This window comes from Balaenoptera musculus, chromosome 9 (assembly GCF_009873245.2).
Source record: "Balaenoptera musculus isolate JJ_BM4_2016_0621 chromosome 9, mBalMus1.pri.v3, whole genome shotgun sequence".
NCBI lineage: Eukaryota > Metazoa > Chordata > Mammalia > Artiodactyla > Balaenopteridae > Balaenoptera > Balaenoptera musculus.
In genome coordinates, this window is record NC_045793.1 from 24,224,485 (window position 1) to 24,248,818 (window position 24,334).

Below are 24,334 nucleotides of genomic sequence, written 5' to 3' on the forward strand. Positions count from 1 at the left end.
CCTCCTAGCCGATCACGTCCTGCATCCGAGTTGCCCCTCTAATGTCTTATAAAGCCTGCTCTTGCCCAAAACCCCCTGGGAAGAATGCCCCACTGCTTGTGAGGTACTTTACTCCCCCAATCCATGGATTGTTTTCCCTTGAATAAAGGACATCAAACTTGTTACTAAATTCTACTATTTCCAGCATTTGACAGTTGGCACTGTCATTTTCCTGAACTTGAGGGTTAAGAGTAGAACTACTCCTTTCTGTCTTAAACACAAATTGGGAGTTTCAGAGCAGGTCTTGCCAATTCTTTCTTCATGTTACAGCACATTCAGAAAACACAGTATTTGTATGATCCACAGGCCAGCACCCTGCCCTAGCTGTCCTGAGGGTCAGGGAGACCTTTCACTGTATACAGATTGGGAAATTCTGAATTAGGGAATACGTGCGTATTAGGAAACGCACGTTAGGAAAACGTGCATTTAAAAGACATATTTTTCTTTCTTTCTTTCTTTTTATTTTTTTTAAATTTGGCCACACCACACGGCATTCGGGATCTTAGTTCCCCAACCAGGGGTCAAACCCGGCCGCCGCAGTGAAAGTGCCGAGTCCTAACCACTGGACCGCCAGGGAATTTCCTGAAAGACATGCTTTTAATAGAAGCTTGAATATACAACATAATGTAAGTGCATCTTAAAGCTAGAAGAGTAAGGATAAGAATTAATACTATTTAATTTTCTATTAAAAAATTCAACCTATATAATGATATTAAGGAATTACTAATTTTTTGACATTTTATTTAAAAATTTTGAGAGATATATATGTATCTTAAGAGAGATATAACCAAATATTTACAGATGAAATGAGATTGGGATTTACTTCAAAATAATAAAGGAGTAAGACGTGGATATGGATTTAAAAGGACTGGCCATGGGTTGATGGCTGCTGGGACTGAGCCTAAGTACAGGGGATTCATTATACTACTCTACTTAATTTTGTGTATGCTTGCAATGCTGTATAATAAATTTAAATGGTTCAACAGTATAACTCTGGGGACTTATTAATGCTAAATGTAAGAGGCAAAGACCATTTGTTTCTTTTTGATCTTTCTCCTCAACAGGGCAGAAACTAGCATACCCCTAGAAACTGGAAGATACTGTTTGGGAGACTTTTTAGCTTTACAAAGCCCAGCACCCAAGATGTAAAAGTGTCTGCATTAGTTGATGATTTGCAAAACAAAGTCATACACACACAGTTGATAGTTTTAGTAGTTTCAAGAAACAATTGATCTATATGATGGGAGGGAGATAGAAGTATCTCTTTATTTGGCCCCAATGCTTGATAAACGAAGGTACTTAACCGTTATAAAACGTAATTCCTCTCAAGAGGTTCAAAATGAGTTCCTCTGTTTTAGCAATGGTGATAAAACGGCAAAAGCCAAGAACTGAAAGATAAAATATTAAAAAAAAGAAATAGTCGACTTTGAAATGGGCTCAGTAAATGCACCCAGGCATTTATTTCCACTGTGCTGATGAACTCCACTAAAAAAATCATTTTGGAAAAAAATTCCATCTTCCCACTGCTCACCCCTCTCAAAGTACATCATGGAGTCTTAGAAGAAAAGAGTATTCAAGGAGTAATTCAACTGGAGTAACTCTAGAAAATAAATAGCAGGTATAATTAGACAAAATCTGAGTAAAGGAGTGACTTGTTCAATGGACTGAAGTGACATACAGGGATAGAGGTAAGGGCTTAAGTCTCCCTTTCACACTTAAAATAAACATTCCAGGTAAAGATCAGAAGCCTAAAAACAAATTGTCTTATGAAACACAAAACCAGTGGTGCACTAGAATTAAGTTACTATGAGTAAAAATAAGAATTGGAAATATAAAATTATCTAAAATCTTTTAAAATGGAATGACATTTGTAACAAAGACATTTCTAATATCTTCCATCTCTTCTCCTTTACTTATGCTAATTTCCATCACACTAATTGTGAAACAATTTGCTCAACTACTTGGTAAGAGGCAGCTCCTTTTTTTAAAGCAATGGGAAAATCTTGAAATTATTTCGAGGATAATAAAAATAGCTTTAGGGACTTCCCTGGCAGTCCAATGGTTAAGACTCTGCACTTCCACTGCAGGGGGCACGGGTTCGATCCCTGATTGGAGAACTAAGATCCCACGTGCTGCACGGCACGGCCAAAAAAAAAAGCTTTACTTGAGAGAAAGGTATAGCATCTAAAACAAACAGAAAACTTGAAGGTATAGTAGCATCTAAAATAAACAGACAACTAGGAATTCCCTGGCAGGCCAGTGGTTAGGACTCCGAGCTTTCATTGCTGAAGGCAAAGGTTCGATTCTTGGTCAGGGAACTAAGATCCCACAAGCCGAGGTGTGGTCAAAAAAAGAAAAAGGAAAAGAAAACAAAACCAGACAACTAAAAGGAAAAATGGCAGAAAGGAGTGATTTTTAAAAAAAGATGGAAGGAAACAAATTAGAGAACCTAGACAGAAAACATGAATAGAATACAGCAAAAAGGAGAGACTAAGAGGAATCAACAACTCTTCGTCACCCAACTGTCTCTTTTGTTCTATTTCCCAGTTTCCTAATGCCAGTCTAGGCTCCCTGCAACTCCTTACTGTCAATTCCACAGGGCATCTGGGATGCACTATTTCACTGCTGTCCACTACAGTAGCCACTGGCCACATGGGGCTACTGAGGACTTGAAATGTGACTGGTTCAAACTGAAATGTGCTGTAGTGTAAAATAAACTTTTGAAGATTTGTATAAAAAAAAAACTCTCAATGATTTATATTGATAACATGCTGAAATTATAGTATTTTGGAATCTTAGGCTAAATAAAATACACTATTGAAATAAATTTCATCTGTTTCTTTTTATTGTTTTTGATGTGGCTATTAGAAAAGTTAAAACTATATATGTGGCTCACATTTACATTTTGACTTGCCAGTGCTGCTACAGACACTTTATCATGACCCCCTATTCCTCACGCTGGTCTGACTTAATGATGTGCTAAGAGTTGACCCATGGGGAAAATTGTTTCTATTGGTGAACATATCTTCCAAAGCTTCTCAGCTTCTTCTAAGAAAAACACTAGAAACAGACTTACCAATATACTCCTCCAGATCAATGAAACCATCAGCATTCTTATCTATATCTTCCATTGTTTCCTAAACAGAAGAGAGTAATTAGACTTAGTATCTGGATGAGTTAGTTTAGGCAATTATTTGTCATTCATTAAAATACACACACACACACACACACACACACACACACACACACACACACGTGTTTATGTAGATGTGTGTGGGTATGGTTAAACCATAGGAAATTGTGGTTTTTCTAGCTGAAAGAATGGTAAAATATTATCAATTTTTTATGCTTCAGCTTAAAATAACTAATAGTCTTCTTGAAGGAACACTTAATAGTGAACTATCCCATCAAGCCCATGATGATCTGGTAGCCCTAGTCATGCTTAACTCTAACAGGAGATGTGACCAGTGAGTACGTCTACAGCTACAGTCTACGTTTTATCAGTAACTGCCTTCTGTGAAAATTCTTTAGTATCACTGTCATTACTCAGTGCCTGATATTTTAAAAAATAGGATTTCCCCTCATGCTTACAGTACGAAGCCACCAATGAAGGGCAAAATACATAATCTGATGGTACGTATTGTCATACTAAACAGAAAGCCTAAAGCACCATCGAGATCACAGAAAAACAGAGTGACAGAGCTTGGACTCAATCTGGCCAGCACTTGTATAGCAAGTCATTCTTCTAAATACAGAGGAAAGGCTAAAGGGGAAAGCGTAAGCAACAAAAAGAGAACGCTTCCACTGAGAATTCTTGCTCTCCCCCACCCACCTGCACTACTATATCCTTCATGTAGTCATACTCCTCAGGGTGCAGGAAAGCTGTGAATTCCTCCTTTGTGGCAATGAGGTCTCCATCCTTGTCTGCCATTTTAAACCTCCGCTCATCTCTAACCATCATCTGTTTATAGTTAAATCCATCATCAGGGTCTGGATCATCTAGAAAAGAAAAATTTAGGTCAAATCTTAAAAGACTTCCAGAAAACATGAAAATGTATGGGGAATCAATTTCCAAGAAAGATAAACCAAGCACTGAAGAATTAACTCTTGATTACTCAGGTAAAATTGCAGCAGTATAAAGACATTCAGCTTTGGTAATCAAAGACCTCAAAGTCAGGTCTGAGTTGAATGTAAATGCTTGCCATTCAACATGGAACCCTGGCTCCTGGACTGTGTAATCCGTTATGCAATGCTTCACTGTCACTGCTCTTGGGGCAACCAAAGAGCTTGAGTTTTCTAGATATAGCCAAGGGGCAGCGGTGGTTCTAAAGTCATACTGAGTTTGAATCCTAACTCTACCACTTCTTAGCCATGTGACCTTGGGCAAGTAACTTAACTGTACTTCAATTTACTCATCTGTAAAATGGAGATAATAACAGTGCCGGCCTCATAGGATTGTTATGAGGCTAAATAAGCAAATAAATAGAAGTTAAGTGCTAGAACAGTGCCTGGCACAGAATTGGCTTTTAATAAATGTTAGCCATTGCTATGTTGATTAAAAATTAGGTTCTCATTAAAAAGCCAGATATCAGGAATTTCCCGGCGGTCCAGTGGTTAGGACTCCGAGCTCTCACTGCCGGGGGCCTGGGTTCAATCCCTGGTCAGCAGAACTAAAATCCCACAAGCTGTGCAGTGCAGCACCCACCCGCCCCTCCCAAAAGAAGCCAGACATCAAAGGCCTTCTATCCCATTATAGGACATCTGGATTCAAGTACCAGAACAACACCACTTTGAATGGTCACACTGTAGTTTCTTAAGCCAACTCAGAAACACACCACGAGATACAAATACTGTTCACTACCCCCCCTCCCCGATTTTTGTAAAATTCTAGAAAATGCAAACAAATTCGAGTTACAGAAAACAGATCAGTGGTTGCCTTGAGGATTATAAAGGGACACAAGGAAACTGTTGGGGGTGATGGAAATGTTCATTTATTTCGATTGTAGCGATGAGCTCACCGATACATACACGTGTCAAAACTCATCAATTGTGCATTTTACATACGTGCAGTGTATCGTATGTCAGTTTTACTTCAATGAAGCTGTTACAAAAGATAAACATTAGATTACAACCAAATTAAATTTGGATTTATCCATCTGTTAGGATGTTGAACTGCACAAGCAGTAGTTATTTAGTCTCTCTGTAAGAATCTAGAAAAATGAAATTTTGTTTCTTTAAGTTGAAAAAATGTGGAGTTAATGGCAGAAAAGGAAAAAAAAAAAACCTTTTCAATCTGAGTTGCTGTATAGACCAAATAAGGTAACATGTGAAGATATTTTGAAAGGAAAAGACACCATATTAAAGGTAAGAAATGATTGTTCCTACAACATATTGGTCAAATTTAAAAAAAGATACAGCACTAGTTTTATGAAAATGACCCACAGGGTCCCTTAATAACATTACACTGTTGACTTTCGATACGGTAGTTCAATCTTTCCATACTTTAAGCAGTTAAAAACAACAACAATAAACTACTGCTCTATTTTGAGAGATGAGCAACTTGAAGCTTCATTCTTTGTTGAGTGCCAAAATTCAGTGAGATAGTTGACTGAATCATGAGGCTCTGCAGACCCTATACGTGTATACTCAAAGCCGTAACAGGTTAGAGACAAAGAATTTAAGGAAAGTACGATCTTTCGCAGATACTAAGTCATTTCTTCTAAACAAATAAAGCTTCAGTACAAACTATGTAACATAAATAAGAAAGATAACAGAAGACAACTTATACATTAAGAGTAGATTCTTAGCTAAGAGCCCTTCTCTCCTCCTTAGTTAAAACATGGTGACTGAAATCAAGTAGCCCGATAACATGCACATATATAAGGATGAAAAAGGAAGCTTTAAAACTTTATTTTTAATGACTAAACTCATGTGCCTATCATCACTGCTCAGAGTGCCGTTATCTGTCTTAAGCACCAGTTTACTGGGCCATCTGGCCTGGGTAGGCTCTTGATCTAGTTTTGGTATAGGCAGGGTGGATCATAGTATCTCATATTTTACTTGTGGCAGAGACAGGGTTAATGTTCCTTTTGTGGAAAGCAGATTAAAAGCTAAAATGATTTATACCTGAACTCAGTTGAACCAAGAACACGCTTTCACAAAAACTCCTCAGCACTTTTGTAAGGCACCTCATTACCCCGAGCACCGTCCACCCACAGGCCTCCAGGGAAAGATGCCTTATAAAGACATTGTTTCTCCAGCCAGAGCTTCAGCTTATGCAGTCTCAGTCAGTAGAAATACCCATTACATTGAATCATTTGCCCCGTGAGGCAACAAAGCTCTCAACAGATTTTTATGCACATAATCATACAAAGAGTTTAAGATTCATTCTGGACAGCAAGTGAGTGACTAGATTTGAGCTGAGATTTATTAACACACCATTCTATTGAGATCACCAATAGCCTACCCACTGCTTTACATTTATAATTAATTCCAAATAAATCAGGAGGTTGTTGGGTCTCAGCCAGAGAGCAGGAAGCACGGATGCCTCTCTATCTGCGCTGACTTTTTAATACACGGGTGTTTAATTGGGTGAAGGATATGTTTGGTTCTTGGGTAAGTGTCAAGCATAGAGAAAGACTGCCACTCTAGTCTTAGGAACGAGAACAAGCCTGATACAGAAATAAAAATCTGTTCAACAGAAATGCATGCAGTCCTGTAATTAACACGGACAGCTGGCTATCCAGTGCGGGAAACAGATCATCATACACTCATTGCTTGTTAGTCAGTGACGGAGAATGCCTGCTTTAACCCGGAAATTTACTTAATTTCCAGAATAAAAATGCAAGAAGTAACATTTATACATTCTTGTCTCAAACTGTAACCATGTGCAATAGAGGAATCTCACCAACAAAAACACCCTAAGTCATCAACTCAGTAAGATCGCCACCTAGCATTCAACAGCAGGCAAGTGTAATAAGTAAAAGAAAATTACTAACAGGTGGCCCAAGCATATAAGCTACCAAATCAACAGAAAGCAATCAAAGTCACATTTATTTGCCTTGAAGCATTTGCAAAGCAGGCTGACAAACTCATGTGCCAGAGAAAACAAATGGGAAATAATTCATTTCTAAACTTCAGTAAGCAGACATACTGAAATAGTTAAATTTCATCAAGGAAAACTATTATATTTGATCTTTATTTTATTAAGGAAAGACAGTAATTTTCCTTCTATTCTCACCAGTTACAAAGAAATCTAATTTGGTCTGAATTTCAGGTCCAACACTTTAATGTGACCATGTCAGGCTTTGACACATCTCAAAGCCTCTTGCTTTGTATTGTTGGAACAATGTAGCCTTTTAAACGAGATCTACTACAAAAATGGTCTCTCTGAGGGATGACAGCAAGAAAAAATGGGGAAATGTATCTGAAATGCCGAAGATGTAAAAGATGTCAGACCTTAGAAAACCAAAATAAAACAAATTTAAAAAAATACATAATATACAAAATCAAAATTAATAAAGGGAAGGAGAATCAGCTCAGCATCAAACTATCTCAGATAAGCATAATTTTTTCCTTTCCTTCACTGTGTGACCCATTTGTTTCTTTGACTCAAGACCATGGTCTCTGCCAGGCTGACATCTTGCCCCTTACCCAGGTAAGTGCCATAAGTCACGTTTCTGTACTCATCCCAGGAGATTAAGCCGTCTTGATTCAAATCAAACTCCTGCCATTGGTTTTCAACATTGTCATATATGTATTTCTTCTGGGCGTGCTTAATCCAGGATTTCAGCTCCCCCTCCGTCACAAACCCATCTTTATCGGCGTCTATTTTATCTACAATCATTCTACAAGACAAAACAGTTACGTTTCAAGGTGCCGGCTCCACAAAGCTTTTTCCCCCAGATAGTAGGGACCTACCTAAAACGTAGCCGTAGGTGGCATTTTTATACTCTTCCCAGGAAACGAGGCCGTCCTCATTGAGGTCATGCCCCTTCCACTGTCGCTCTACATCCTCGTAAATCCAGCGCTTTTGTGCAAATTTAATCCAGTCTTTGAGCTCATCCACAGTGACAAACCCGTCCTTGTCGCCATCTATTTTACTTACAATCTTTCTGTAGAAAATGCAGAGAAATCCAGCAAGAGGTTAAAAGGACACAAGGCTCTGGACTTAGCCAGGTGTGTGCTGTGGCCACAGGTGTTGCCCAGAGCTAAAGCATGGAAATAAAAATTGTTTCCAAAACAAAACTGCCAGACAGGCCATTGAAAATTTTTCTCTTAAGTGCCCGTTGCTGGTCTGAAATGAGACATCCAGACAAGGCAAGCACAGTCCATGGCTGGTGTACTTGGATCCAAAAGTGAATCCGGACTATCCCTTTAGAGGTAGGTTTCAGCCAATGGTCAGAATTCAGGAGTGAATATCCATTCCTATCTGGGTTCTCCACTCTTAGTATCAAACAACATGCAAATCCTTATATTTTTCTTTATTGCTTTTACGAGAATCTCAATTTCTGGGTAAACAATCACAACCACTGACTTGGTTTTCTAAAAATTCAAAAATTTAAACCAGACTTTAAAAAATTCAGCTGTGTTTTCAAAAAAAAAAAAAAAAATCCAAAACACTTCTGTTAAAAATACAGAGATATCAAAAATAGTTCCAGGATCACTTATACCTAAAGTCAAGATTACTTTTTTTAAAACCCCAAAACAGGTACACAGAGACAGAAGCATGCTTACTTTTAAAAATGGCTAGCAGTTTATTATACACTATGTTGAACTGGATTTTTACATATAAACACAAAACCAGAGAGCTCTGAAGAAGTAATGTGGTAAGAATGTATATTCCTGATTATGAGAATGTTAATAAGCTGAGAGGGTTAGGGTGCAAATGATAAAGCAAAACTACAAAGCTAAAGAATCAATATACTTTGCCCTCCATGAGTTTCTTTCTTCTAGATCTGTTATGTTAATGACAGATATTTTTTTAATGACTTATTTAAGGATTTCAAAATATGTGCATGATATGAAAACTGCTGTATAAAGATGCAGTCACTTACTTATAGAAGCTAAGACAGCCTATGTAAAGTCACAAGAACTTTAAATCAAAACTTCCAATGGGGGACTTCCCTGGCGGTCCAGTGGTTAAGACACCGTGCTTCCACTGCAGTGGGCACAGGTTCGATCCCTGGTGGGGAACTAAGATCCGGCCTGCCGCACAGTGCGGCCAAAAAAACAAAACAAACAAAAAAACCCAACAACTTCTAATGGAATTGAAATCTTGGCATACTCTTATGCTCTATTATTTGTAGGACTGAAAAAGACTGTTGTTTGGTAGCAAATCATGTTTTTCCCCAGTATGTATTCATCTCATGAATACAACAATGGAAAGTGATTAGAATCACAGAATACAAGCAACACAAATTCATCTTGATATTGATATGCTGTTAGCCATGATTGCCTACTACTTAAATCTTATAATTAACAAACATTTTCCTTCAGAGAATCTTACAGCTTTTGCTCTAAAATGTTAAAAGGTAAAGCAGTAAGAAGTCACCTCAAATATCCTCCTCTATCTACATGGACACAGGACAAAAATTTTTTGCAACTTGAACCTGCAGAATTTTAACAATATTAATAAATTAAGTTTTAACCGCCCCCAAACTTCTGCATTATCTATAATGGGATCCAGTTTGTGTCCGAAAGATATTGGCTACCAGGATTGCCACTGTACCATTAAGAAAAAAAGGGCAAGGTACTTATTCCTGAAACAAAAATTTAAACTATTATAAACAGCCTAAAGAGAAGGAACACTCAGATAAAAAAGGCATATGACTGTTTAAGATGGGCTTTTCCTAATGAAGTTGGCTAAATGCCATTCTATTCATCCCAACAGAAATATCCCAAATGGTTTAATTCAGAGGTTAGCAAACTTTTTCTGAAAAAGGACAGATAAGAAGAAATTTTCACTTTGTGGGCCACATATGGTCTGTCACATATTTTAAAAACAACAAAAATAACCACACAACCATTTAAAAATAAAAAAGTCATCCTTATCTTGCTAGCTATCCAGCCTGCAGGCAGTTGTGAAAGTACACTGGAAGTGGGCATGTCCTATTTCAGGCACGAAGCTCTAAACTCTGATCTTTAAAAGCCTGTGTAAATTTATGAAGCTAATGGTGTTGTATTTCTATGACACTGGAGCACCCTACAGATCCATGATGCCACTAAATAAGCACTCACCCCAGGACAGACACAATGTACCTAGGGGATCTTATATTATTTCTAAGAGGTAACATATGCCTCTACATTTCAAAAGGCATCAAACAAATCCTTTGGCTTTTTAAGAACCTGGGTCAATAAATGGGCTCCAGGAGGGTTCAAAATATTCCAGAAATTTTAGCATGCAAAATTTTACATATATTCATATGTATGCACTTTCCCTCAGCTTTCACTAGACTGCCAAAGGGACTGGGCCCGTGACCCAAAAAAGGATGATGAACTGCTTTAGTTCATTTCTATAGCAAATATATCAAGGGTGAAAACTTTATTAAGGACCACCACCTCAAAATAAATAAATCATCATTTGAAGGACACATACATGAAAATTAAGTATATTTAGACTTCTTGGGGGTGGGGTTGAGAATACACACACAAGAAAAAATCTTCTATTTGTCAACATTCTTCATAAGAAAAAGGAACTAAAAACTGGATATTAAAATTGTTTTTAAGCGCTTCCTGAAGTCTTTTAGGTATTATAACTAAGGATTTAAAAATAGTAGTGAATTTTTGCAACTACAAGCATAGACAATGATCTTATCTCCTAATAATTACTGGCCTCCTAGATAGATGGGAAAGGGGGAATCTGTTGTTCCCAATCTCTGATGCATAGTCACGTACCAAATAATGTTTAGAAATGCCACAGTAAGTTAAAAGAAAAAAAAAAGTTCACCTGGAATTCTTGCTTGCAACAGTACATCACCTTATAAACTGGAGGTATTTGCCATTATCTCCAATTTGGGAGAGGAAAATAGTACTTAGTTCATTCATACATTCCATGAAAAACATGATTTTAACCATCTTATTCTAATCAAATATGGAGTCCGCTCATGTGTTGAACTTTTGATATTTACTGATGACAAAAAGAAACATTTTTTCTCTACTGAAGACTGTTAGCAGAGCTATTCCAGTACCTACACAGAGCCAGAACACCTGGATTGACACCAAACCTAAGGGCCCTTCATTATTTAACAGTAATTCTGCACAGAGACATGTGCAGACCAAAATGTAGGCTGGACATGCATGTTATTAACAGGCAAGACACGAAGACTGAGAACACCCTCATGCATCCCTATTTTCAGCCTGGAATGTTAGCACAGTTATAAGATTAAGATTAAAATTAAAAGTGAGCATGGCCCCTCAAAGTTAGAAAACAACCTAACAGAAGACTAACTCTTTGATAAATTTCTGTTTTCTCTATCTACTTTCAAATGTTTTAGGAGTTTCTCATTCTACACAGCAAAATCTTTTGATTGTTTCTGTGAGTGTTTAAGAATAAAATATTATATCCTTCAGTTAGCAGAAAACCCGTTGAAAGAATAAATTTATTTTGAAGTGCCACCCAAAGCAAATCCTATAATGTCTTCTAATCACAGCACTATCCATGGGCAAAATATTTTTGGAAATTCCTATGTGGTATAACTTTTCAGACAAATCTCTCGAATATAGTTCAGAAAGTTACACCAATGGTAGCCTTTCATTGAGGAGAAAATGTTCACTAAATTAACCTGCATTTCCTTAAAAAGCAAGGCTTTGAAAGAGCTAAAAAAGACATTCTCAGATCCTCAGAAATAATCAACTGGAATTCTACCAAATCAACTCTTTAAATAAAAAGATGCCTGCTGAGAGAGCCACAGAACCTGACTATGGCCCAGCTGTTACTGAAATAGCAACACATACTCTGACATTAAGACCACTGCTTATTACAACCTTCTAAAAGGCAAGGTTGAGGGACTTCCCCGGAGGTCCAGTGGTTAAGACATCGCCTTCCAATGCAGGGGGTGCAGGTTCGATTCCTGGTCAGGGAGCTAAGATCCTACATGCCTCACGGCCAAAAAACCAAAACATAAAACAGAAGCACTATTGTAACAAATTCAATAAAGACTTTAAAAATGGTCCACATTAAAAAAAAAAAAGCAAGGTTGGTTTGGTTTTGTTTTTGATTAAGCAAATATCTGACAATGAAACCAAAGAGGGTGAAGGACATCCTTGGAAACCATAAACTCTACAGAAATTAGTCAGTCCAGGAGTCTAATTTGCAGTTTATTATCCACTCAAAGACTTGGCATGGTCAGTAATAAATAGGTCACAGATAGTTTTTAAAAATTAAAAGCAACAGGGTTGAGAAAACCCCCATGTAATGTTCCTTTGGGGTCAAGATGATGCAGTTTAAGCTGAGTCCTACAGTATCTGGCAATTTTATGCATAAATGACTTTGCTTTGTAGAATGAGGTAAAAACTGTTATTCAATGGAGAAATGCAGGAAAGTGCTTAATTAAATTTTAGTGGTAGCAATTCTGTGGTTAGTTTTCAGAAGATGTAGTTCAATACAGCTTTACTGAGTGACTGAGCCAAAAGAGAAAAAAGGAATGAGTTGATTTATAAAGAAATGTCATTATTCTAACTAACCCCCTGAGAGCTGGCACCTTACCCAAGTCTTTCCTTGCTCTCTTCTGGTGTCAGCTGATCAAAGGTTTTTGCTTCTTCAGCACCCAAGAAGGCATCATGGTCATAATCAAAACTCTGAGCATCATTGTGAACTTTGTCACTGAGCTGAGGCTCATGGTGTACACGGTCCTTCTTTTCCGTGGGCTTGCTCAAGGCAAAGGCTGTGCACAGGGACAGGCATGTAAGGAACTGTCGCAGGTCCATGATAATCAGATCTTAAAGAAAAAAGAAAGGTAGTTCATTCAGGAAGCAGTATGCTTAATAATGAAACAAGAAATTAAAAGCTCACATCCAGTTACAATATTAATTTGATATTATCCCAAATGTTATTACTTAATCCATAAAAAAAAATGGTAGAATATCAGACTTCCCAGTTTTACTCTGAGAAATAGTCACCAGTTTTCCTCATCTGATTGTAGGCTGACAAGGAATTATAGGAACAAGGAATTACTAGGAACATCCACCTTGTAAGTGGTCTCACTTCAAACACACCAAAGTAGAACTTTACTCCTTTTGCCCAAGTTCCTAAGATTTAAAAGTGAAAGGACCAAGATTTAAATCCAGACCTACTGACTCCAAATACTTTACTTTTGTATTATATCAGTGGTCTGGTCTTCAAACATGGCTGGTTATTAGAATCACCTAGGAAGCTTTATTAAAAAAAAAAAAAAAAAAAAGTTTCCCCTACTGAATTAGAATCTCTGAGGCTGAACCCGAGCATTTGTAGTTTTAAATGGTTTCCAGGTGATTCTGATGGTTGTCAGATAAGAACCAATGATCACCTTCAAAGATCAAACCACTGAGATGGTACAGTGAGTGATGGATAACTGCCTTATCATTCTGTATACTTGTGTTTCCCAAACCTACCCAGGTATAAGGACCACCTGGAATACTGTTCGAAGTACAGATTCCCCAGCTCTACACTGTATGTTCAGAATCTCTGCAGTCACAGGTGATTCTGATGAACAAGCACAAGGCTGGAACATCTTATCGAAAACAGTGACAAAAAATCGCAGAGAAGCTGCAGGATAGAAACTGTTTAGAACTCTTGACAGATAACCTATGGTACTGTCCAGAGAGGTTAAGGTTTTAGAGAAAACTTTAAAATTAAAAATCAAGGCGGTATATGGGAAAAGAATGTAAAAAAAGAGTGTATATATGTATACGTATAACAGATTCACTTTGCTGTACACCTGAAACCTACACAACATTGCAAATCAACCACACCCCAATAAAAATTAAAAAAAAAAAAAAATCAAGGCGGGAGAGGGGGAAGACTTCCCTGGTGGTGCAGTGGTTAAGAATCTGCCTGTCAATGCAGGGGACACGGGTTCGAGCCCTGCTCCGGGAAGATCCCACATGCCATGGAGCAACTAAGCCCATGCGCCACAACTACTGAGCCTGCGCTCTAGAGCCCGCGAGCCACAACTACTGAAGCTCGTGCTCCTAGAGCCCATGCTCCCCAACAAGAGAAGCCACCGCAATGAGAAGCCCGCACACCACAATGAAGAGTAGCCCCTGCTCGCCACAACTAGAGAAAGCCCGTGCACAGTAACGAAGACCCAACACCGCCAAATATAAATCAATCAATCAATCAATCAATCAATAAATCAAGGGGGGACATCCCTGGCGGTCCAGTGGTTAAGACTCCATGCTGCCACTTGCAGGGGGCATGGGTTCGATCGCTGGTGGGGAACTAAGATCCTGCATGCCGTGCAGTACGGCCAAAAAAATAAAATAAAATAAAATAAAAAATAAAAAAATCAAGGGGAAAGAGTTTCCGAGGCTTTCATATTTTAACTAATCCTTTATCAGTAGAACACAGATTCTGAAGGCTTCTCCCCCTGTGGTGAGTATAAACTTTTATAATTTCATATTATCACTTACTCATTTCCTCTTATGACCAGTCACTCCCTTAGTGGATGGGTAGGTGGTTACTGGGCATGAGGCCTGTTGTAGGTTGAACTGTGTCCCCCCTCAAAAGATATGCTTAAGTCCTAAGCCCTGTACCTGTGAATGTGACCTTATTTGGAAATAGGATCTTTGCAGATGTAATCAAGTAGGATGGGCTCTAATACAATGGCTGGTGTCTTTATAAAAGGAGGGAAATTTGGATACAGACACAGAGAAGAGAATGCCACATTATGAAAGAGGCAAAGATTAGAGTGATCATCTACGAGCCAAGGAATGTCAGTGATTGCTGGCAACCACCAGAAGCTAGGAAGAGGCAAGGAAGGATCCTCCCTTAGGGCCTTCAGAGAGCATGCCCCTACTGACACTCTGATTTCTAATTTCTAGCCTCTAGAACTGTAAGAGAATAAAGTTCTGTTCTTTTAAGCAATGTAGTTTACGGTAATTTGTTACAGCAGCCCTAGGAAACTAATACAAGGCTACAGTATAGAGGGACACAGCATCACATGAAAGTTAAATGCATTATCTTGTCCTAATCTGCAGATTAGCCACAGGCTTCACCTTCCCCAGGATGTCACCAGTGGAACTATCTAATCTAAGGCTCATACTTTATATATAAATTTTTTTTTAATTATAAAAATTCTTTCAGCATTGCTTCTAACTCAGTGATCTCAACCTAGACTGTACCCTAAAGTCACCCGGGGAGTTTTTATAAATGACCACTGAACCCCCCCCCAACCATAAATATTTTAAAAAGGCAGCCAAGTTGAGAACCAGTATTCTAAACAAATTCTCAAATGGCCATAATAATATCTTAAGAAATATGACTTGAGAGTACACTTAATATGAAGAAACTGCATGTATCTGATCCTGCCTCAAAGTTTTGGGAATTAGAAAGAAGAAAGTGAATTGTGTCAAGGGATAAAGAAATCAAATATGCCAATAAATTAGACATATTTTAATGTATCCATCTCCTTGTAACCCCCAAATAGTAACTAAAAGAAGTTACATTGTATTTGCTTGGATTTACAAAGCATTTTGGATTTAATAAACTAAAAAATGCTTAGCACAGCTAACGGTGAGCACGTTACGTTACATAAAAATTCCTTAAAAGTGGAAGGAAAGCAAATAGAGGAATATGTTTAATGCTAACACAATTTAGCTGATTATACAAAGGCACAACCTGAGGTCTCCTTGAGCAACTTTCAGGCTGTAAAAGGGCATACAAAGGCACTATTTGTGATCAGTAGGAAAGCAGCTAAGTGGGGAGGTCCAGAAACGGCAGAGAAGGATACATCAATAGAGAGTAGAAAGTGTTCCAGAGTAACTAGGACAATGCCAAAAAGACAAACAGAAATGTTAGCTAAGGAGATAATGGGAGGCAGTCACTTCCCCAAGAGCCCATTTCAAAAACACACAAAAACGGTAATTTTGCTGGACAGTTGTTAATACAGATGAAAACCCATCAGAGGAAACAATGTGGCAGCACTGCCATAAGACCCACAGAGAAAGGGGAAGAAGGTGGTACTATTCTTAAGCTGTTCACCAATGTTAGGACTTGGCTATGCTTCTGAAAGTTTATCAATGTTGTTTCGTGCTATCCCATCAAAATACCCAAATTTGTATACAAAGATGTTTCAATTCAGATGTTCAATGATAATAGTTTATAATGATTTAAAAAAAAAAGGAAAATGAACTAAACCAAAGCAGTGGTAAATACATATTAAATCTATATTGTGGAACACAACATAGTTTAAGAATGAAGCTGACCTATTCACACTGAAACTGACAAGGCACCAAGATATGTTCAGTGAACAAAAACAACAATAAGAAAGCATGTTGTAAAACAATGTCAAGATCTCATTTATATAAAAAGCAAAATCCAACAACCTCCCCAGCTTGTTTACATTTGTATAAAATATAACATATATACACAAAAATGGTGTGGAAGGATAAAGATCTATCTGTAAACAGCAATAACCCCTAGGCTGAAAGAAGAAGACATGGGGGTGGGGTGGTAAGGTTCGTGTGGAGTGAACTTCACTACTGTACTGCTGTGTTGTCTTATTTTTTGTAAATGAGCACACAGTCATGTGTATTATCTTTTTATGTGTATTACTTTCTAAACAATAGCACAAAAATTCTTTGCATTTTTAGGTAGCAAAGCAAACATTTTCAAGCCATTTCTCCAGATTGGAAAAGGAGATTAAAGGAAAAACACACATTTATTCTTAAGACACAAACCCTATTTTATAAAGTAAAATAACACTCCCCTAGGAGAATAACACTCCAGTCCACTCTTCAATAATTGAATCTAATCAATCAGATCAGTGGAACAGTAAAGAGAAAATCAGATTCAGTGGCTCTCTCAAACATCACAGTATGCCTTTATTTTAGGACAAAATGAAACTTTCATTTCAAACTACAAATAATTCTTTAGACAAATGAAATCCTTTAGAGAGATAAGGAATGAGTTTTATGTTGTTATTTTGTGATATATCCAAATAATATCTATAATGTTAGAGGCTTACAGAATCAAGTAAAATCAAGAGTCACTGCAACAGAGGATTTTCCTTATGTCTATTAACAAGGGGGCTTCCCATGTAGGAAAATTTTATAAATGACTAATTACATCCCCAGAATAATACTCTAACAACTCTTGCATAACACTCTGACAACTTCTGCAAACCCCAAATGTTATAATATGAATTAATGTTTAAGCCCACTAACACTATCAGGGCCTGGGAAGGATACTGTGTAAAGTTTTGATACTGTGTAACATAAAGAAATGTAACAGATTGATTCACTGTGATTTAGAGGGAAAACTACATTTAAGATTGAGGTGTAACATCTTGATACAGTGATAAAAGAAGAATTTCAGAATAAAAGCCAAGTGATTCAGCTTTATCATTTATCCATCTCTCTATCCTTTCCCTTCTCAATTAAACTTTCAATCCTGCCCCTCCACAGGTTCCTCCATTCTGTCAATCAATACTTCTCAGGTCTTCATAATCCAAAATCAGTCTTTCTCAGACCCCGTTATTCCTTCAAGCATGCTCTTCCCTTTCCTTCACCCATACGGTCTCTAGAAACTGCTGTCTCTGCTTCCTCACCACCTACTGTCACCCTGAAATCTGGGTTTCTATCACTACTGATGAAACTGCCTAAAAAGGTCATCAAGGACCACCTGCTGGACAAAGCAATGGTCCTACCTTTATCTCTCTGCAGCGGGCAATGAAAAATCTGCACTTTAGTAAGTTTTAAAAACTATGCACTTTGTGCCCACATATAATATATCAACTCCTGGCTATTAGAAACTAACAAAAGCCCCCTTGTTTTATGAATATAGACACTAAAAAAAGAGACTACTAAATTTATCTAAATCCATGTACACATAAAAATGTCCAAATAGAAACAAAGGATATCTCCCAAGACAAAGGATATCTCCCAAGACAAAGGATATATAATGTGGAACAATGGGAGAAGGAGTATAAAACAACTTCTTACACAAGGCATCTGAAGAACTACATTAGTGCAGTTATTTCTGAAGCATATTTCTCTTTTCAACCAAATGGAAACCAAATAATAGAAAGCTAAGACCCTTCTCTTTCTCCATCATGAAAGCTATTCATCAATGGATAACAGAACATTAGGAAAACATAATATACTACATAAATGAAGGACTTGGTTGTATGAGTTTTTACCACATGGTCTAGGTGAGTCTGGCCACAGGTTTGTCAATTTTGTTTACCCTTTCAAAGAACCAGCTCTAGGTTTTGTTGATTTTTTCTACTGTTTTTTAAATCTCTATTTCCTCTCTGATCTTCATTATTTCCTCTTTCTGCTGACTTTAGGTTTTGTTTGTTCTTCTTTTTCTAATTCTTTCAGGTAGGGTTAAGTTATTTGAGATTTTTTTTCTTTTCTGAGGAAGGCCTGTGAACTTACCATGTGATCTAAAGGTAAATCAATGGTTGTGAAAAATGCATCTCCCCATCTCCCATTTCTCAAATGACCTATAAGTTTCTCTTCCTCAAATTCTGTCCCTCCCTCACCAAGGCTAACATTTAATATTTTTTCTTAAACAAACAGAAAACTAGACCTGCACTGTCCAGGACAAGAGCTACTAGCTACATGTGGCTACCAAGCAGTTGAAATGTGGCTAGTGTGAATTAAGAAGTGGTGCGGGGCTTCCCTGGTGGCGCAGTGGTTAAGAATCCGCCTGCCAATGCAGGGGACACGGGTTCAAACCCTGGCCCGGGAAGATCCCACATGCTGCAGAGCAACTAAGCCCGCGCGCCTAGAGCCCGTGCTCCGCAACGAGAGAAGCCACCGCAATGAGAAGCCCGCGCACCGCAATGAAGAGTGGCCCCCGCTCACCGCAACTAGAGAAAGCCCGCGTGCAGCAACAGAGACCCAACACAGCCAAAAATGAAAATAAAAAGTAAATAAATTAAAAAAAAAAAAGAAGTGGTGTGTTACACTTTATGTCAAAAGAATGGTATTTTTTTATGTATTGGATTAAATAAATTATTAATTTCACATGTTTAAAATATTCACCTGTAAATCTAAAGTTACATATGTGGCTTGTATTATACTTCTATTGCATCACGCAACGTTAGAGACACAAATAAAGGGCTAGCACAGAAAAGGTATCAAGTTACTATCATACTTTTGCAGCACGTCACCAATAACGGTCTCCTGCAAAGTTATTTTCATGAATTGCTCCAGTTAATTTATAAGGAAAAAAAGGTAACAGCATAGACTTGAATTTCTTTCAAAAACAATGATAAGCCTTAAGAATTAGTTTTATCCATTCAAAAATTTCCTTGACAGCTCTAAATTCATGCCATTTCTCCCCTCCTTCCCAATCATTTTTTATAAAAATCCATTGGTCACAGAACACTTAAAAGTAAGTTTTTTCAGGGGAATTTAGATGTCTGGATTAAATTCAACTTCTCAAGAACGTTAACAGTGGCTGACCCCACAGTTATTCTGGTTGACCAAAGACCCACTGCTCAATGTTAATAGTGGGAGAAATGGGTGTGGTGGTAAAATTCCAATTCTGTGAGTTGGATATTTAGGGGGCGGGGGGGGGGGGAAAAGGCATTCCTCTATAGTGCAGCAAAAGCAGAATCTCAATACTTAAGTGTCTACTTCAATTGGGGATTGAGGGCAAGAGCCTGACAGCAATTTAACTATACTAAGGCTCAGGTTATAAAGCCTAGGAATTAAAGGTATCTGGTTATCTATCTGACCTTCTTCACTTACAGACTTTAGTACAAGTACCACCAATGGATTATCATATTAAAGTAATAATGTCACCCTTCATGATTTGATAAAAGTTATGATAATGACAAACCATTTATTCAACATTTCTCTAGTGATCGATGGAACAAATTTACATTAATATATTCTAATTCATTCTAGTTCATTAATATATTCTAATTATTTGTGTGACTGAAGGCATACGTTTATTAGTTGAGTATTTAAAAGTGCAAACTTTGGCTGTAGAAGAAAAGCTTTGAAATGACAAACTATTACTCAGGTTTCATTAGTTCTATAACCAAAGCAACCCAGTATAAACTTAAAATTTTTCTTGCTACAGAGTAAAGAAAATTTCCTTTAAGAACTAAGTTCTTAGAAACTCTGGGAGAATCAAAGTTTCCTTTTGGCAGATGAAATTTCAATACATAATTAATTACTATAGGAATACTATGAAAATGTAGCGACAAGAGTTTTGGTCTCTAGTTGTAATTTGCTGTGCATGTGTAACATGCATAAAATGCTTGGGAATCCTTGCTTTAGTGCCAAATGTAAATAAATATAATTTTAAAATCCTAGATGAAAAGACCTACCTACTATGATCACTCCAGCTGGAAGTGATCTGCACACATTCCTCTAAACTTTTATAAGACTTGTTTGTACCATTCCACAATAATGATCATAGGCTATCCTAAGTTGTCTCCTTAGCTCCTCTGTAGATGTACATTTTTGGAAGGCAGGGATCTCAGCTAATATAAATTGATTCCCCTCTACAGTCCTTAACACAGTGTCTTGCACTTTCTGTACACCAAAACATTTTATTGGATTAGTTGGACGGTACTTGGGAGCAACACAGTTCCTGCCAGCTGCCAGTGCTCCCCAACCCCCAATTCCCCTTACCGGATCTGGCCATCAACCAGCAACAAGAAAAGTGTTATTCCAGCTGTCTTAACTCTAATACATAAATCACAGCATCAACAACATCCATATTTAAGAGTTCATAAAGACAGGGAACTAGGACCTTACGGCCTAGCAAGCATCTCCAATGGCTATCCCTGGCTACACCATGCGTGTGCCACACGCAGAGAAAATGTGTGTTAAAATCAGTGTACTGATCTCCAGTACTGGTGCAATGTACATAAAATGCCGTTAAGTATCTTTGGACACATCACTGGACGAATGGAAGCAAACGATTATATTAACAGTGATGATTAAGAGTTGATTTCAAAGCTGTATCTGAGTACTATCCACTCAGACACACTCCATTCATCTTTGTTAGCTCGTGTTTCTCCCAGTTGTGATTCTCAAAAGAATCCCATTGGAGACCGCTGAATCCCTGTAAATCTCAGATTAGGCCCAGGTAAACTCAGATCTCTCGCCACACAAATACAATTTACAGGTTACCTCTGGACCCTCATTTGTAGTACAATACATAAATTCTTCAATGATGACCACCGTTGGGTACCCGGTTAACTAAATCTACTGAATGAGGTCAAACATGCATTTGTCTTGTGTCAAGTCCCATTCTATGGCAAAGAATAATTTATCAGAAATTCCACGGTTCTCTACCTCCAAGCTACAAAAACAAATCAGAAGCAACCTTATTCCTGACTCATTAACGTAGACTTTATGGTTCATGCCAGGAAGTGAATGTAATTCAACTCTCAAAGACACTATTCTGGGACTTTGTACACTTAGGAATTCAGATCAAAGGCCCTGAAGTTTTAGCAGGAGACCCAGGGAGCTTTTTGCCTTGATGCAAAAGCAGCTTTTGGAACTGCAAATCATACGACTCTTAATCAGGGCAGCTGTAGGGAATTAAGTTTATTGATGAACACAGCATGCCAAAAATCAGAACTAGGGTCTGGAGCTAGAAGCAACAAAACAAGGTAAAGATACAACCCTTTAATGAAGCTTTTAAAACTACTTTCCTTCGCTGACCGAAGCATGCGGCCAAACATGGAAGCTCGAAATATTCCGTCTTTTCTTTAAAATTAGAGAGTTAAAAAAAAAAAATCACATAGTGTCTTCATGCTTTCTTCCCCCTTGTTTCTACACCCTCAAAGTCAGCGAACACGACCTTCTTGGCAGATGCATATGTCCTCTCGGGATGTGGCCCTGCGGCGGAGCTGGTGGACACAAGCAGGCCCAAGTGTGGGAAGTGGCAGGGAGCTGTAACAATAACGCTATCTGACTGCACTCCGACCTTCAGGAGATAAACAAGAGTGACCTTTTCGGACAAGGGGCTTGGTGACTAGCGGGGCCCAGGGCCAGAGGACGTGGCAAGCCAGGCACGAAACTGTACCCCACAGGACGCAAAGCCGGGAGCCGGAGTTCGGAGGGACCCAGGCCCCTTCCCAGAGCGCAAGGGAAGGCGAGCGGCGGCCTCCGACCCAGGCTGCGCACCGAGGGTCGGGCAGTCGCGAGCAGCCTCAGGCCCCGGAACCCCGAGCTGGCAGAAACAGAGGCCCTGAGACAAGGAGGCCCTGCCGCGCCGGGAGCGAAGCCCAGAGGACAAAAAGAAAGTGAACAAGGGGGAGGCAGCGGCGGAGGGAAGTGCACGGTGGTACTTACCTCTCCCCGTTGCGCCCACTGCTCAGGATGCCGCGGCTACAGCTCACCCACCGGCTCCGCTCTGGCGCGCAAGCACCGCCCAACCGGAAGCGGTTCCGCGCCCCGCTGCTGTCTTCCACGCCGGCAGCCTCCGGACCAATCACCAACAAACCCGCCGCGGACGCACAGCTTCCCCGGACAGCCATTGGCCCTACGGTCTCGTGGTCCGGATTGGCTGGAAAGCGCCACGTCCCCGCGAGCGCGCCGAGTTACGTGGACAGGATTCCTTCCCAACTCTCGTCCCTGGCCTTGTGGGGTTGGCGGGCCCCAGCCCCTTACTCCGAGGGGCGTGTGGGCGCGGCTGTCCGACCGCCACGTCCTGGTTCGCAGCGCTTGACTCGGCCTCCATAGGGCTTCTTAAATTATCCTACTTATCTTCATGCCCACAAGAACCCAGGGCCGAATTAATCCGACTCTATCAGTCGCCAACTATTGATATATTGAATAATCCCACCCCCTCCTTTCCCTTCAGCTCTGCCGCCTAAATGGGGTATCGTACAGGATTTCAGTCGCTGGCTCCGGCTTCATCTCCCACCACTTCTCGCGTGTCGCGCTCGGGCCACCACCATCTCGGTGTTTCCTAACTGCCCGCCCTTTCACATCTCCATAGTCTTTCATTATCAACCAGGAGTGAGGGCGTTTTCCAGATTCTCTGCCTTGTGAATGTGAATGACAATATAAGTCCCGGTTCACAGAAATCACGGTTTAGATGTTAGCTCTAGAAGCCTTTCCTGACCTCACTAGGCATAGTAATTCCTCCCTTATTTACCTTCATAGCACTTTGCATCTTTGGTACACTGCCAAATTTTGCTATATAATGCTGCTTATCCATTTGTCCTCCTCCAGACTAAGCTCCAGGGGAGAGATCTGCCTTTATTCATCTTTGTACCTACAGCTTTGAGCTTACTGCCCAGTTCAAAGTAAATGCCTAATAATGTTAAGTGAACTGAATGGGTGGAACCCAAAAAATGTCCCTGACTGAAGAGGAACACAGGAAATTATTAACTTATTCATTCATTTTCAAGTCATGAAATTAAAGTTAAATAAGGGCTATTATGTTTGCAGTGTCAATGGACTATAAACCTGTGTCCTTAGCTCATAAAGCCTCTATAGTTTAAAATCCAGTTGAGACACGTGGTATGCTCATGAGAGAGTTAAATACAAAGCAACTCAGTTTACTTTAAACGTCAAGATGAGAGGTTGACAACCAGTGGGAATTCAAAGTTGTGGCCCTGACCCTTGGTGGCAACCAGAGAGGGCTTCCTAAGAAGGTGTGACTCAGGCTAGACTAAGAAACTCCTGAATGCCCTATTCAGCAAAAGGAATAACAGGAACAAGGGCAAGCGGGGGACAGAGTAGGAGGTAACTGCTTAGGTCGGGTAGGGGATGAGGGAGGTAAAAAAAAGAGAGGAGGGGGGGAGCCTGTGCTCTGAGGAGCCTGAGCTGAAGGCAGTGGGAATTGTGGGTCTTCTTCTGAAGATTTCTAAGCTTGTACCTTTGTGAGGTTGAAAGTGTTCTTTCAGGGAGGTGCATCTCCTAATAGGGGTTAACTATAATAGAATAGGTTGCATCAGGAGATATTTAAAAAACTATTTTGAAAATGCCTCCTTGAAGTCAGGCACTGCACTAGGTGCTGGTGAACCCACAAAGAATAGGACATGGTCCCTGCCCTCAAGGACCTGCAGCCTAGTGGCAGAGCCACCATCCTGGAAGTGTCCTAGAAGAGGCTGGATAAGGTAGTGGGACTCTGCCAGAGATGGGGCCTGTCAACCCTGAGATTCCCTGT

At 39.3% G+C, this 24,334-nt stretch overlaps 1 protein-coding gene across 2 annotated transcripts in view; it reads right to left on the reverse strand.

Moving 5' to 3' along the window:
- Positions 1 to 22,631, reverse strand: part of CALU (calumenin) — a 28,252-nt gene extending 5,621 nt beyond the window's left edge. Inside the window, exons 1-5 of one of the 2 annotated variants that reach the window (XM_036863098.1) lie at positions 22,510 to 22,631; positions 12,746 to 12,977; positions 7,693 to 7,886; positions 3,872 to 4,038; positions 3,116 to 3,176 (exon numbers count right to left, since the gene is read on the reverse strand). In XM_036863098.1, the coding sequence (XP_036718993.1) occupies positions 3,116 to 3,176; positions 3,872 to 4,038; positions 7,693 to 7,886; positions 12,746 to 12,966 (643 nt within the window). In that variant the 5' untranslated portion in view covers positions 12,967 to 12,977; positions 22,510 to 22,631. Of the gene's footprint in view, positions 1 to 3,115; positions 3,177 to 3,871; positions 4,039 to 7,692; positions 7,887 to 7,959; positions 8,154 to 12,745; positions 12,978 to 22,509 lie in introns of both variants that reach the window. The other variant, XM_036863099.1, reaches the window with a different exon arrangement.
- Between the last annotated feature and the right edge of the window lie 1,703 nt (positions 22,632 to 24,334).